The sequence below is a fragment of the Poecilia latipinna genome, unplaced genomic scaffold (genome assembly GCF_001443285.1).
Source record: "Poecilia latipinna isolate Pla-1442-1.1 unplaced genomic scaffold, P_latipinna-1.0 Scaffold86, whole genome shotgun sequence".
Lineage (NCBI taxonomy): Eukaryota > Metazoa > Chordata > Actinopteri > Cyprinodontiformes > Poeciliidae > Poecilia > Poecilia latipinna.
This window is the reverse complement of record NW_015112702.1, coordinates 504,230-520,302: the sequence shown is the minus strand read 5'-3', so window position 1 is coordinate 520,302 and position 16,073 is coordinate 504,230. Positions and strand designations below refer to the sequence as shown.

General features: G+C 41.3%; 1 protein-coding gene across 1 annotated transcript in view; it reads left to right on the top strand.

Moving 5' to 3' along the window:
* The window catches only part of itga8 (integrin, alpha 8), a 53,969-nt gene that overhangs the window by 25,838 nt on the left and 12,058 nt on the right, over positions 1-16,073 (top strand). The window contains exons 13-21 of the mRNA XM_015022441.1: positions 1,142-1,339; positions 6,113-6,158; positions 6,251-6,358; positions 10,880-10,935; positions 11,977-12,134; positions 12,241-12,372; positions 13,612-13,679; positions 14,146-14,293; positions 15,800-15,892. Of these exons, the coding sequence (XP_014877927.1) occupies positions 1,142-1,339; positions 6,113-6,158; positions 6,251-6,358; positions 10,880-10,935; positions 11,977-12,134; positions 12,241-12,372; positions 13,612-13,679; positions 14,146-14,293; positions 15,800-15,892 (1,007 nt within the window). The remainder of the gene's footprint in view (positions 1-1,141; positions 1,340-6,112; positions 6,159-6,250; positions 6,359-10,879; positions 10,936-11,976; positions 12,135-12,240; positions 12,373-13,611; positions 13,680-14,145; positions 14,294-15,799; positions 15,893-16,073) is intronic.

Genomic DNA, 16,073 nt, shown 5'->3' with positions numbered 1-16,073 from the left:
GCAAAGAAATTTAACAGACTGGCTGAGACTTGTTTCTTTTTAATATCCGGGGTCCCTACCAGCTTTGCACGTCTAGAGACATTTCTGCTCATTATCTTTTCCAAAATGGTTCAAGCTCAGTAAGGTTACACGGACAGGGTCTTCTGTACTTTCGTTTTAAGAGACTGGGTGAAGGTCTTAACTTTGACTGAGCCATTTCAAGGCACAAATGCTTAATCTAAACCCGGCTGTGTCTTTAATGCAGACGTCTTGTTGCGATGCAAACTTTGATCCCACAGAAAACGAACCGTACAGAACGATTTCCTGCACGTTTTTCTGTGGGGACAGCATCTTCAGGGCAAAATGCCGTTTTCTGTCATGCACAGGGTTTGCGTAGAGGTCGTAAAGTTCAGTTTTGATCAGAGCATCTTTTCCCACCTTCTTGCTGGTGTCTCTGCCGTGGTTTGTAGCAAACTTGAAAACGGCACCTTCTTCTGACTATCCCTCAACACCAACTTTCTTTTTCACAAATCTCTACAAGGCCGTCTTTGTGGAGGGCACGAATAGTTCTGTCAACGGGTTCTGCTGCCTGAGCTGAGGATTTCTCCATCTCCACTAGAGCTACATTTCCTTTTTGTTCAACAACAACCCTCTAAGATCTTGACCGGACAGCTGTATTTACAAAGAGATTAAATTACACCCAGGTGGACCCTGTAAGTAATATTAGGTGTAAGTATAATGGGTGACTTCAGAAGGAATCTGGTTGCACTGAATTGTTTTAAGGAATATGAAAATAATTGGGGCTATACTATTCAGATTTTTGTTTGTAATAATTTTGAAAAACATTTTTCTACTTCCACCTATCAATTACGCTCATAAGAAGATACCAACTCAGCCTCTGGTCAGATACGAAAGGTCAGAGCAAAGAATTTAATAACATGCAAAGCAAATAAACATTTGGTGAAGTAACTAAGTAGCCATTCCAAAGTTTGAAAGGTCAAGCTTTTTTTTGTTTTCTTCTTTCCCTTTTCCTCCAACCTGAATGTTTTTTTTTCTTCGCTTCTTGTCTCGGAGGAGCTTTTAACAGCCGTTGATGTCAAAAACATGCATGCGTGTGTGTGTGTGTGTGTGTGTGTGTGTGTGTGTGTGTGTCACCCCTCAGACGTGGCAGTGGGCTGTCCGTTCGGAGGCGAGGACCGCGGAGGCAGAGTGTTGATCTTTAATGGTAATAGAGACGCGTCTGCACGAGGCCTGACCCTGAGCCAGGAGCTGCGAGCCTCCAGGACGCCCGGCGGCGGTCTGCCAGGGTACGGCTTCACTCTGAGAGGAGGCCAGGACCTGGACGGCAACGAGTATCCTGGTAAAAGTTCAACAATTCAATCCCTCTCCTTCTAATCAAACTTCCTTCTTTAGCTCACGTTCTTTTAACAGTTTCATCTTCCTCACCTCCACGTTTCATGTCCATGTTCTCCCACTTTCTATCTGCTGAAGTCATCAGAAGGGGGCACGGGGGATGTTTGCCATGAGCTGCTCCCGCATCCATGCTTTAGGGATTCACAGGACTCAAGAAGGAGAGAAAGTAGAACCACACAATATCTGCATGTTCTGTCTGCCTGACATGCGTCTGTGTGCAGAAAAGGCTGCATGCAGCAAACTCCCTGCTTTATATGCCACACACATCTTCACCTTCACAAATATGTAAAAAGGTTACACCCGATTTATAAAACTAACTAAGAAGTGGGTCATTTTTCCCAGCTATTTGTGTCCACGAGTTGTAGGCTCACAATAAAAAGTATCCAAATAAAGCAGATCTGTAAAAATCAGCTTTACTACGTTATTTTCCACCTAATTTGGAGTCATTCTTCTCTCAGCATTACTTAAGCTGTGTGAGTCCCACTTTAACCCAATTTAGGCTGAAATGAAGAATTTGTTTAGCTTTTTTTCCCCCTTTTCCTTTTCTTTACCCCCCGCTTTCCTTCCTCCTTTTCCTTCCCATTTGCCTATGAAAACAGATTTTCTTCACTCCACAAACAGGATATTGGGGAGAAAACACACACACACGCACACACACACACACACACATTCACAAGTATCGTTGGACTCACACGAGCGTTGAGCGTGTGCAGGGCACCAGGTCCCAGTCAGACCTGCACAGGCCTACTGCAAATCAGATTCAACCTTTTGCTGGTGGAAACCCACCGGGAGAAATAAGCTGAAACTCACGGGTGGTGGAGCTTTGGGCCAACACACACGCACAAACACACAATCATACACTGCATGCGCCGTCTGTCATTAGATAGATATTTAATGGAAGTGCTACACATGCACTCTTTGTGTCGCTTGCAGGAGAGTAAAGTCACACGCACACACACACACGTTCAAAGGAGCTGAGGGTGTTTGATCAGCGTCACAAGGGGCCTGCACAGGCGTCTGGGAGGCCTGCACGAGCCACCATATGCTCCCATTAACATTAAATGTCATTAGTTTACTGGAGAAGGAGACGGAAGTTGATGACTAAGCTCCACTTTTAGCTTTAATGGACTATGAATCCCCAAATTACATCATGCCTTTGAACTTGCAAAACAAAACAAAAAAAAAAAAGTGATCTGGAAGAAAAGGTAGCAGACAGAATTAGACCGTGCGCTAAAAAGTACACTGACTAATAGGAAGCCTAATTACGAACCAAGATGAGGAGTTTTGAGTTAAATGTTGGTGGGAGTCGTGCCTCTTCGGTTCCAGGTTAAAGGTCAAAAACAAGCAGTGCTTCACCTTCCAATCTCAACAGTTTGTTGAAAAGGGAACAGACATACCAGATCATTTTTATTTGATGAGTATGGAGCCAAAGGGTAAATCAGTTGGCTGTTCAATTAGTTGCAAAAGTTTTCACACCCTTTAAAAGAAATAAAAATAATAAAAAAAAAATCAAGACAAAACACCAAACTCCACTGTGTTGCATTTTCACCTTTCTAAAATAATGGCCTATGTCATTTTTTGTCAAAAGGGAGTTAGCAAAAAAAAAAAAATCACTTTTGGTAAAATTGACTTAGGCTATTATTTTAGCCCAAATTAGATGTATTATCTCCTACATTTGTGTCACAGTATGACACTTTGTGCAAGCAGCTGTCGTCCATTTTTTCCCCCCAAAACTTCGAAAGCTCAGCCAAGATGAGTGGACAGCATCTGTGAGCAGCTCTACAGGAACGGGAACCCCGGTTTTAGGTTTTTCCTCCAAGATTAATGAGTATTTAGCTCCATCCATCTTTGCTGCAGAAGAAAAAACTTTTCCATCATGTTTCATTGTGAGGCTTTTCCTTCATTCATTGCAATAATACAGTATTAAACCATATGGTTGCTTCATTAGCGTGTGTATTTTAGTCTTCCAGACAAAACAATCTTTAACTAAACCAGCCGTATAGTGTTACCCCTCTGCATGGTTTGATTCCTGCTTTTGAGACTGAAATAGGTACTACAAGCAAACAAAATATTTGAAAGGTTCGCAAATCCAAGAATAAAGAAATCATTAGCTTCTCTTTTTTTAACCGCTAAGGGCCGTCGGCCCTCAGGCTTCCCTCACCAAGGCCGGTCTCCCTGCAGCCAAGCAGGCAGTTGCAGCAGACATCCAGTGACAGCTTGACAGTCTGTCTAAACTCAGAGAGGAAGATGTGTTTTTCTTCAGTCCAGGAAAGACACCATCAGCTAAAGCAGTCTAGTTATCCAGAATGATCCTCCTGTACCCGTCAGTTCTATAAAGGTGTCGCGTATCTGCGTGTGGAAATACAAGCTCAGTCGTAGAAACCCCACAAAAACAACAGCATTTGTGCAAGGAAGCAGAATTTATAAAACAAGGAAACATGGAATTTGAGCCGATTTAGCTTTTCAATCATCCACGCGCACACTTATGCTCTCTCACACACACTTAACCCCAAAACCAGTTTCATGTCATGCAGAGTTACATGAGCAAACATGAGAGTTAGATCAGGGAGAAAATACATCGGTCAAGTCGACATATTTGTGGCAGGAGTTGAGCTACGTGGTTTCAGAAGTACAACGGTAAGATGGACTGAGGTATTTGGACGATGAGGTGGGTCTTCTTCCACACCTTTCCTCTGATGACTTTAGCAGATTGTGGTTTTAAGGCAGAGTTTCGATTTGTTTTCCCGTCATTCCTCCCTCCTTCTCTTTCTGCTCTGCTACTCCCAGTTTTCTGAAAGCGCTGTAAAAAGGAAAAACTCATACAAAACTTGAGGTTCTTAAAGCTGCTGTTTATAACTTTTGAAAACAATTTCTGAGTCCTCTCCGAACATTTGTTTGGAACATCAGTCCAGGTTGTATGGGTCAGCCATGGTCCAGTCCCAGACTGGAAAACAGCAATGATCTAACATTCATATCTTACTTATATACCTTAAAATGATGTCGAACAAACGTAAACGTATAGTGCGTTAATTCTATAGTTATTTCCTGCCCTAAATAGATACTTTTCTGATAATTTAATTAAATGTAAAATATTTTTATTAATCCCAGAGGGAGAATAAATTTTGTATTTCGTATTTGAAGTTTCTTCAGAGTCGCTGTAAATGGTGTTAGCTGTCAGCAGGAAGGATCACCTGTAGCAGTCCATATTGCAGCTACTTTAAATAAGCCTCTGACTGAATACAGTGTTGCACAATAGTCTCCACATTCTCTGTAATCTTCATTTGATGAATCTCCAGAGATTCCAGAAGCAGTCTGCATTACAGGACCAGCCTTCTGCATCACCTTGTTTGGCCTTTTTATTCCACTGGCTCTGATGCTGCACGATGATGTAGTGGCTTTTTAAGCCTAAAAATAGGCTAGGATAAAAAAAAATTAAAAAAAGAAAAAACAACATAGCTGCACAGTTCATCGTGATAGCAGCTGACATAAAGTCGGCCACAGTGGACCAAAAACATGTATCGGAAGCAGAGATGCCTGACCCTGACCAGATAACGTCGATCAGACCAGAACATTCCTGGCTCTAACACACGCACACACACGCAGTCACAGAACAACTTACATAGGAACGTAGTGCACTCCAGGGGGAAAGGGACAAGGCCTGAATGTTTACTGTTGTGGTTTCAGGGGGACTCATTGACTGCAGCCAAAGGCAGAAACAGATGTGTTTCTCATAGATTCAATTAGTCTTGTTCCTTCTAAATGCACAAAGGGAGAAGTCACAGCAATTGGCAAGCACGGTCTGCAAGAGTACACTTCGACGCTAGCTCCCATCCTCCTGAGGAGCGTTGCTAATAGGTTTTATGCTAAGCGAGTACAGATTTTAAATAATGAAATCACAAATACATGGCTTGCATTTTTTTCTTTCTAAACAGAGGCAGCTCTAAAATATAAGAAACTATTTGGTAACGAAATCTCAGCTGATTTCTCCCGTGCAGCATAAAGTTACGGTGTTTTTCTCAGGATCACACAGCTTAACTTCCTGCTGCATCTGGCAGCGATGGCTTGTATCCATTAAGTGGCTCTTTTCTAGTTTCACATTGTTTTAATCAGTGTGTGTGTGTGTGTGTGTGTGTGTGTGCGTGTGTGTGTGTGGCTTAAATTGGTATGTGTCCCCTGACCACATCCATTAAATGCCGTCTCTATTTTAAACTTTGGGAGCCAATTAAAATCATGTGTTCATCACAAAGCCCATGAAAACAAATAAAAAATCACACATAGATGAGATCTGGTGCTGCTTACAATTTGGAGTCCTCGCAGCGCGGGATGTTGGGAAATGTTGTTGTTTAGCAAACTGTGATTGGGGCAAGTGAACTTGGGCCTGGTATGCAACGTGCGGTCCGCTCATGTCTCGCAAGGAATCGTATGCTCGCTATTAAAAAAAAAAAAAAAAAGAAATGCATGATTATTTTTTGTTTCATTATTGAGCTCTGTTTTAAAAAAAAGGGACCAGGAATGAAAGAAAATGCAAAATGATATCAAAGGGTCAGCTCTGCATCTCAGTTGGAGTGTGTGTGTGTTTGAATGTGTTTATTACATGCTGTGTCTGTGTTTGATGAAGATTGCTGGAGACCTTAGAATTAGTCCCATGTGTTGCATTCTTTGAAGCTTACTGTTCCCCCCCCCCGTCTTCTTTCCTTGCTTTCCCTGTGTCTCTGTGAAGATCTGATCGTAGGGGCGTTTGGCGCGGGAGAAGTCTCGGTCTACAGGTACAGGTTTCAAAAACAAAAATGCTACTTTTTGTCACGTTTGTGCTCCTTGTTTCATCCTCCTGAAAGTCTTTCGCTTTGCACGTGTTCAGGTCTCGAGCTGTCGTGTCCGTGGAAGCTACGATGAGCCTGACGCCCAGAATCCTGAATCCTGATGACCGGCAGTGTCTCCTGCCTCACACTAATAACATGGTTACCTGGTAAAATCACCTTCTGTGTTTCCATTTTATAATTTCACTAGCACATTTTCCTTTATCTGCACCTGTGTAAATATATACAGAAAAGGTATTCAGACTTTTTCACATTTTGTTAGATTGCAACCATAAACTTCCATGTATTTTAGTTTACTAAAGGTTTTGCCCATTTTTTTTTGAAAAAAAAAAAAAAAAAAAAAAAAAAACTTGAGCTGCTAACAAGGAAGACTGTATTCACAAATTAGGTTGCTTCTAACATTGCATGCCACACTTTTCAGATTTATATTAGCAAAACATTTTGAGCCAATGTATCCCTTGTCCTTCAACACCACAATTATAATAAAATACATTGACACTTGTGTTTGTAACAGCTAAATCTGAAGCTGAAGGGGTAAAATGGAGAGCTTGAGTTGTCACGCATTTAATGAACATGAAAAAAAAAAAACGTAAAAATTTTCTGTACTTTTGATCGCTACCTGATCCGCTAACTAATTTTTATTTGGGGAATTATTTCCTTACTCCTCTTCTGAATTGGCAATCAGCCACACTTTAAGTTTATCCCCATTCCTGTTTTGTTTTATGTTGTTCCTTGTTATTTTGCACTCAATTTCAGTTTGGCAACAAAGGTCAAAATTCAATCTTTTGTTGGTATTAGTAACACTGAGAGGCTGCTGGAGTCTCAGGAGAGCCTAACGATATAGAAACACAGACAGAGTTGCCAAACTTCGGCGTTGTATGTAAACGTTTTTTTTTTTTTTTTTTTCAGTTCTTCAAGTTTATTTTAGCACAGATTAGGATTTCAGGTTCACCCTTGTGATCAGATAAGTTAAATTAGCTTTTCAAGGCCAGAAAGCTTGTCAGATCGAATGCCTTTTCATTTTTGAATATCTATTTATAAAGGTCTGTCCTTCTCTAAATACACCCCACTGACAACGTCCTCTGGTTCTGTTTAACAAAACATCTGATGTGTCAGTTTATTTTTGGGCTGCTCTTTCTCGACAAAGACATTCTCTTCTGATTGACCTTTTCACATTGTTTAAAACAAAATTACCAAAAAGGAACTCTACGCCAGCGTCGCAATGCGGAAATACACAAACGCTGGTCATAACAGAATGCTTTCCTCTTGGAGGAAATCAAAGCAAAGCGATTGCCCAGTGGTGCGGACAGGAACCTCTGTTGCATTGCTTTGTAGGCTCCACTGCACTCAGGTGGGGACATAATAAATTTACAACCGCCTAATGGAGAAAACAGCAGCAAACAAAAACGGTTGCTGTGCTGCAGCATAGCAACCGGTTTTATACTGATGAGGATTTTCAACAAGAGGAGGTCACTCAGTTGGAGTCTTATGGTTTTTTTTTTTTTTTTAAACAAAGTACCCCCCTCACCCCAGTTTATCTATTAAAAGAGACACAATGGACATTGTAACCTGATTAGGTTACATGTCCAGTTTTAATACCCTCTTAAGCTAATCGTGTCTGCGGAGGTAAAAGAAAGCAAAAAAAAAAGCTCAAATCCTAAAACAAATATAAAGCTACTGAGCCCCACTGCTGCACTGAAACTCATATCTGGTGCAGAAATCGTCCTGCTCGAACTGCACCCTAAAACAGTATGAAATATGCTCTTTCAAAAATCACACTCACATTGACAGATGTAAGAAATATTTCGCCCCTGGGCACTAAACGTCTGCCATCAAGCCAAAGACTGCTTGTCTAATTCTCCAATGCAATAACGAAGCAGCCCTGTGGACGGAGCCGACTCGTATATCCTGAAAACTCAGATTTATTGGACTCTGCAATTATTTTGAGACTGCATAATTCTGTTTTGAGTATATCATTGTTCGTGTGGGTGGCAGACTGGGTTTTTTACACCCCTTGGCCTGAGTTTAGATTAAAGGAACCAATCGAAATGTTCCCGCTGTTTGGCCACTGCCTGATGTTGGTCCTGAAGTACTGGCGCTGGAGCCGCTGAACGAGTGTTTGGACGAGAGACGTTGGGCTTGGCTAGTTGCCACAGTGGTTTTTCTGTGGCGCTGTGTGAGTATTGGCAGCGAGCGGGAAAGGAACTGGGTTTGAGTTGGATCAACAAAAAGCGCTAAGCTGTGTAAATTTTGTCAAAATGAAATTGAGTCTCCTTAAATAAATTGCTATAGTCTTTATCAGCTTGGGGACATTTCTGAGGACTTGAAGCCGCACAGTAAGAAATATCTGCCACATTGTAAAGCATATGATTTCCTGACAAGTTCAACTGTTTTTAACCCTGGAAGTCATTAAAACAAATGCTGGCTGCTGTTCTGTATATGTCAGTGCACTTCTAAGGTTCTTTAACCATTTTGGCGGGGAAATATCCCTCCTTTTCCTAGATTAAAGTGCAAAATGAGACCTTTTTTTTTTCCCCCAGGCGAAGTCTGGCATTTTCCAGATAACTTACGTCCTTTTGTAGACGTATGGAAGCCTTTGAAATGTTTTCATCTTTTCAATAGCAGGAGCATAATTTCACTAATAACTAAAAAAAAAAAAAAAAATCCGATTTGTTAGTTCCGTACAGCCATGTGCACGGCCTTGTAATACGGCTTTACAAACTGTGCACTTGAAAATACGTCATTATTTTTATAATATCACTCCCGTTAAAAGACAGCGTCCATTGGACCGACTGGTTTCGGAACCTGACAGGATATGGGACGGTGTCTGACGGTGACATCTACCAAGTTCCTCCTGATCGTCACGCTAAGACTGTGTGAGGGTTAAAAGAGGCCACTGTGGTTGCATGGCTGGCTGAGGGTGCGGATGACAGCACACCAAGATGTGTTGAGTTTACTCAGTGACTCTGGCACTGCTCATTAATTAGGACTCTAACGCTTTATTAGGAACATTTAAATTATTTTACAAGTACCATTTCAAGCTGTGTTTCTGAGAAATATTGTGCTTTTCTGAAAAACTGCCTCACATTTCCAGCCAGTATTTTTCACATACTGACTGTGGTCAGGATTCAGAACGCAAGATTTTTGCAAGTTCTCCACCAAAAAAATACTTCCTCGTAACACCAGCTTGAGAAGTGATGATTTTCTTCTCCTTTGTTTCAGAAAAATATGCTGAGTTTCAAATTACACTTTTTACAAAACTTTTTTTTCCCTTGGAGGACAATGCTTTGCTCGGTGATCTTAATATAATAGTTTGACATGAGACCCGCACCTGGAGCTAAATGGAGAGATAAAAGTCTGCCAGCGAAAGGGAAATTGTTAAGTGAGTAATTACTTGAATTAGAGCCAGTTAAACTGGAAAAGAAATTGTTTGGTGCAACGCATTGTCTGGCCTCCTTAAGTATGAAAAGTGCATACACCTGCCAAATAACTGCACCCAGATCCAAAGGAAATGCTGGACCTAATAAAGAGTGAGAGAGTCACAAAGCAAGCAAAAGCACTCTGAGAGAAAAAAAAAACAAAACAAGACTTTAACTATATCTTTATTGACTAATGCGGCAACAATACGTCCTTGTCTGAGCAAAAAAAAAAAAAAAAATAGCTCTGTAATCCGATTTCATAGTGATGTATGTATGTAGTTGTGTGTGTCGTCTGGAGCAGACTCGGCTCTGCAGAGAGAGATTTACTGTAAAGACCGAGAGCCGTCTCGAATGGTGTAGGATGGTGAAGCGCAGATGCATTTCGGGGAAAATTGCATACAGTAATGACTAACCTGGGGGTCATTTTTGTGCAACATGCACTTAAATGTGACACACAGCCTTTATTAGAGTCACACACTCCCACAACTGAAGCACACACATTCATTTAGATAGCACATGTTAAACAAAAACACAACCACCTGGAAAGGTAGTTTTTTTTTGTTTTTTTTTAGAACCAATTTGATGTTTTGTCACATTAACTCTCATTCACAACAAACTCATTTTAACAACTGATTATCGCCATTATTGTGTTATTGGAATGGAAATCCCAATTATCAGTAAACACGCTCATATCCACAACATCTGCAACCTGGTTGTTCAAAACCTTCCCGACACTGAAACACACTCCCAGGTGCCAGTTCTGAAACAAAACCTGCATGAGGTCATCTGCTTCGTTGCAGCAAGTTACACCCGTGAGATCCTCCAGATTACTGCATTTTAGCAGTGTAGATCCCCCCCCCCAGTGGGAGACACTTTCCTGTTGTTGATTAAGGAGGTGATAACGCACTAAAAAACACACTTACACATGGCTTAGCAAACATTAGGAAGAGGAAATGCAGAAATGTTTCCCAGTCTCCCATGTCTGCGTGTCTAATAGTAGGGCCTCCACGGTGATTCCTATTGAACCCTGGAGAAAGAAAGAAATGAAGAAATGACTCGTTTAGAAACAGCTTATTTACTCAGTGCGTTGCTTTTTCAATTCGCGTTATGCTAGAAACGTAAGAAATAAATTAAAGCACTCAATTTGTTGAGCTCAGAGCACCTGTACCTGCAGAAAGTCAGTTCTGATTTAAATAACTTGGAAGAGTTCCTCAATTAATTCAAATCACATTTTTCTCTTCTTCCCTCCAGCCTGAAGGTGGATGTGTGTGCAGCAGTAAGTGGAATGGGGATTCCCAGCAATGTAGGTAAGCACCTGTACACAAGATTAAACTTTGACAGTGAGGAAGAGCAACAGTCAGATCCGTTTTACCGAAGCGACTGCATCCATTCCAGTTTGATGGAGAAAAAGGCAAAATGAGAGTACGATAAACCCGAAACCCCTCTTTGATGTTGTAGTAATGTCTGATCCATCAGGAAAAACCTGAAAATAGTTTCATAACACTTAACTTAGATTTACTTACTTACATTTTGTCGCTTTGCAACAACAACTTTGAGTGTGTTTTAATTTGGACTTCATGTGACAGACCAACACAATTACTAGTGCCTAATTGTAAAATGAAAAAAAAAAAATACACTGTTTAGAAATTGTTTAACAACATATTTTGTGTACAGATTTTCCTCTGAAGCCAGTTGCTATGAGAAATCCTCCAGTTGGCATTGAATCAAGTGCAGTCATTCAGTCTCGGTATAAATACAGCTGGGAGGTTTGTTAGAAGTCATTAGTGAGTAAACACAATGCAGATCATCGTGAATACATATTTATATGTTTATAAACGGTGACGGCAACACCATGCAGTGTGAAGCTTTTTCTCAAGCAGGATCAGAGAAGCTTGTCAGAATTCACAGAAAGAAGAAGAAACAGACTCGGTACGACAGAGACTCAATGCGACAGTTCCGCGGTTTTCACACAGATGCAAATCCGGTAGAGGCATTCCCCGAAAAGCTTGTATTTGTGGTTGCAGTGAAAAAGTAGAGCTGTCATTTGTTTTCTCACAGCACCGTGCACACTGTTCTTTTCAGGCTCTAATGTTGAAAAGCATCTTTCATTAATATGCACTGCTTTGTTTTGGTCCATTAAATAAAAATCCACTGACGTTTGTGGATGCAACATGACAAAATGTGCAAAAGTTGACAGGGATCCAACACGAACACATTGACAGTGAAGAGGTGTGTTTCTTTTACTGTAATAAAAACTGTATGCACCACAATTGTTGTGGTGTAGCTGTCATTAAGTCCAGTTATCCGAGATCTGAATCCTTCCTCTTCTGTTGCCATCATCTGTTCAGATCTAAAAGCGGAGCTGCATCTGGATTGGCTGAAAGGCACGAGGGGCGGGGTTAAGAGAGTCCTCTTCTTAGACACCCAGCAGGCTCAGCACTCAGGGCTCGTCAGGCTCGGTCAAAGTCGCCCACGGGGATGTCTGAGCTACGAGATTTATCTGAAGGTGAGCAAATCCCACAGCAGCACGCACGTAGAATGTTAAATTTACTAGTTTAACCACTGCAGTGATAATTAAAGTTCATATTATTTTCGATTCTGTCGCTTCGCAGGAGGAGGACGAGTTCAGGGACAAGCTGACCCCCATTGCACTGGCCCTAAACTACAGCCTGGCCCCACCTTCTAGTGACAAAACTCTCCCTCCTATCCTCAACCAGTACAGCAGCACCTTCCTGCAGGAACATGTGGGTGGAGAATCTGTGGACAAGCACAACATAAGGCTTTTTCGTTCAGCGTAAAATGCTCTCCAGGAAAAGCTTATTGCTCTGTGGCCCACCAATTAAACTTTAGATGATGATTAGAAAACCAATAGTAGGGTGTCCACATAATCATCGAGTCGGTGCTGACATGCTGTTTTTTAAGATGCTCAACCCGTGAAATGATTTAGATTATAAAAACCCTGATGTGCCTGTTTCTTTGGGGTTTTTTTTAATATTCTGAGCTCCAGCCTGTCATGCAACACATGAAATTATCCGCAGCCGCATAAAAATGCAGCCAAAATTACATGTCAACCAACTTTAAATGATATAACAGCTCAAACCTGTTACCGATAAACTCTATGATGGCTAAGGACATGATGAAGACATGGCCTGCTGTGCAACAAAACCAACAGGAGAAAATTTTAGACATGCAAGCTGATGAAACGTAAGTCCTCCTTTGATTGCTCTGTAACAAACTGGATGTGTTCAAATAAACACTGGGAGCTTCTACATTTCCCAGAGCCTGAGGTTTGGCCAGCAGATTTGATTGAACTTCTAAAGAATATTCGTCCACCTGTTGATTACTTAATCTTAATTATTTGAAAAACACAGATTTCTCTGTTTGTAGGTTGACTGTAATTTGCACGACTCCACCATCAATTACGTCTCGACTTTTTGTGTTTCTTCAACACCCGCTGATGAAAGTTACGAAGACTTTCTTAGCTTTTTACGAACAAATTAGTCAGATTGTCAGGTCGAAAGACAATCCGAGAACTCGACGTGTGCATGTTCAGACACATCTCCTGGGATGATTTTGTCTACTTTTTGTTTCATGATTAAAATCTAAAGAAACGATTCTCATACATTATGAAGTACTGGGCATGTGTTTAAAAAAAAATGCCCATGAACTGTTCTTACAGTGGCTATTAAGTTTTGCATGTAAGGCAACCATATTGGAAAAAAGTTAACATTTCTGTTAACTTTTTCATCTTTAAACTTGGAAATTTTAAAGAAAAACGAAAAAGTTACTGTAAATACCACTAAGTGTGTACCAAGAGACTAATACAGTTTTTTTTTTTTGTTGTTGTTTTAACATAGTATTTTTATCTCTGCTAGCACATATTTGCTCAGTATGGTGATGCTTGACAAAAGTTAGTGAGAAAAGTTTGACAACCACATGTCCAGAGTTACCTGAAACATTTTCCCATAACCTCTTCTTCCCAGGCTTACATCCTGCTGGACTGCGGCGATGACAACATATGCATCCCCGACCTGCAGCTCTCCGCCAGCATGTAAGACTTGAACAGTCACGCCCTCTGACCCCAACCTGCAAACGCTCAGCAGTTAGACATCCCAAGAACAGGCACACAAGAAAGACAAGCCAAAAGAAAAGACAGAATATCTGCTGTTCCTCAACCAACGAACAAAGTTTACATTGAACCTGCTCACATTTTGGTCCTTTTTAACCTGTGAGAGATTTTGCGTGCGCACGTGTGTGTGAAACAGCCTTCTCTGTATAGTGTTTCCAGCTGTACGGCATCTCCATGGCAGCCTTATATAAATATCCTCTCACCGGCCAGTGACTAACGTATACAGGCTCACGCACTGTTGGGGGAGTGGGGTGGTGGGGGGTGTTGCATTCCTTTGCAGCTGATTGCACATTAACTCCAGTCCTAAAAATGACAAATGCAGTAATTTGCTTCTTTTTGTCCATTTTTGTCTCTGTGTGTGCACTGTTGTCTCGACGCGCAATTCCAGGGATCGCTCAGAGTTGGTGATTGGAGACGACAATCTGATCATGCTGACCATCACCGCAACGAACCGCGGGGAGGGGGCCTACGAGAGCGAGCTGCACACGCTGATACCACCAGAGGCCGACTACATCGGAGTGGAGCGCAGGGTGGAGGTAGGGACTCGGGATCAGAAGCTTACATGCACTCATTGCAGACATGATGTTTTCATTTTGAACTGGGTGCACAGGTGAACACACATTTCTGTTGGGTTGAATTTTCCAAAGCAAGTTGCAGAGAAGCCGGAAACTTTTGTTGTTGTTGTTGTTTTTTAGCAGTCACCGAGTTTCTGCCGCGTTTCAGGCTTGACCTCTGACCGGTCTTGTTCTTGGTTCAGATGTCGCTCTTAAAGATTCTCCACAAATTGCTAATTATTGAGCTGAGTTCAGTTGGATGTTGTGTTAGCCTGCTTTCAGTTCTAATGTTTGTTTGGTATACTTTGTAACATCCAGTTGTTTCCATGTTTCGAACATTTAACTGTTTGCCTGAGGTAACGTCCAAGAATTTTGGAGGTAGAGAAACAAACCCTCGGCATGATGCTACCATCACCATGCCTTCTGCTAGAATTTTCTTAAGTTTAAAAATCTCAATCTCAATCGTATTTTTGCTATGCTGGCCATACACCTTCATATTCGTCTCATCCGACTCTAAAACCTTTTTCCAGAAGTTATTTTTCTCCATTTCCCTTCATTAGCAGTAATTTTGACGTCTCGGCATACCAACAGTGCAGTGATCTTACACACAGAATAAAGCAACTTTTTGAACGGATGAATCAGACTAGCTTTATGATTTCGGAAAGGATCTAAGATAAACTAAAATAAAACAGATATATACCTTCTTTAAAAGTGGGTTCCTTATCAAGAAACAAAAAAAAGAAAAAGAATGAACTCTTCTGTCAAGAAGTTGGCTATGAAAAGTGTTTGATTTCTCATCTATATATTAAAATGACTTGTATGAATATATATGAGCCTCTATGTACGGTTTTAAACCTATGACAATAAGACACAGTCAGAACTAAAATGCAACTTGTGCATCCAGTTTTTCTTCTAAATATTCTCTGAGTTAGTCTTATCTCTCCTCTCTACTTCAAAAAAAAAAAAAGCTCAAATGCATCCCTAAAAAATCTAATTTAACATGACATTCATGCTGATGGAGAGTGTATGTAGACTAACTAACACAGTTTTCTTATTGAGCCTCAGCCAAATATGAGTTAAGGAAGTCCGCTATTTGAGGCTGCAGTTAAGGTGCAGCATCACTTCCTGTTGTGTCATTAAGTCATGCATTTGGCCTAATTACTGCGAGGCTATCAGCAGGATATGCTTTACTGGCATCAGCCCAAAAGCCCCTATTATGATTAACAGGCTGCATTAGGAACCATGGTAATGGATAGGGTCAGCTTGTGTGCGTGCGTGTGTGTTTGCGTGCCCACGTGTGTGTATTTGTGCTAATGAGTGTGTAATGGAGCCATTTGATTGATTATATTGTTAGTGTCGGAGTATCCATCACTCTTCCTCGCCTGTCTCTTCCCCTCCCCGTCCTCTGGACTCTGATCTGATGGTCTCTCTTACTTCCTTCTCTCTTTCCCCAACATGCTCAGTCTCATCTGTTTTTTCTTCCCGCAGTCTCTCTCTCAGCTGAACTGCGAGTACAAGACAGTCAACGAGTCCAGAATGGTGGTTTGTGACCTCGGGAACCCGATGGTGACAGGAACGGAGGTGAGTTGTGACTCCTCAAAAAGGATAAACACAAGACTCGGGCGCTTTAATAAAACATCCATGCTAGGAAATCCTCGCCTCCCCTTCAAGCCTAATTTGACTGATGGTTCCCAAAGTTTACCGATCATCACCTTGACCCTCATTCTTCACCCTCTGGCTCCCATGGTTGTGCTTGCGTCAC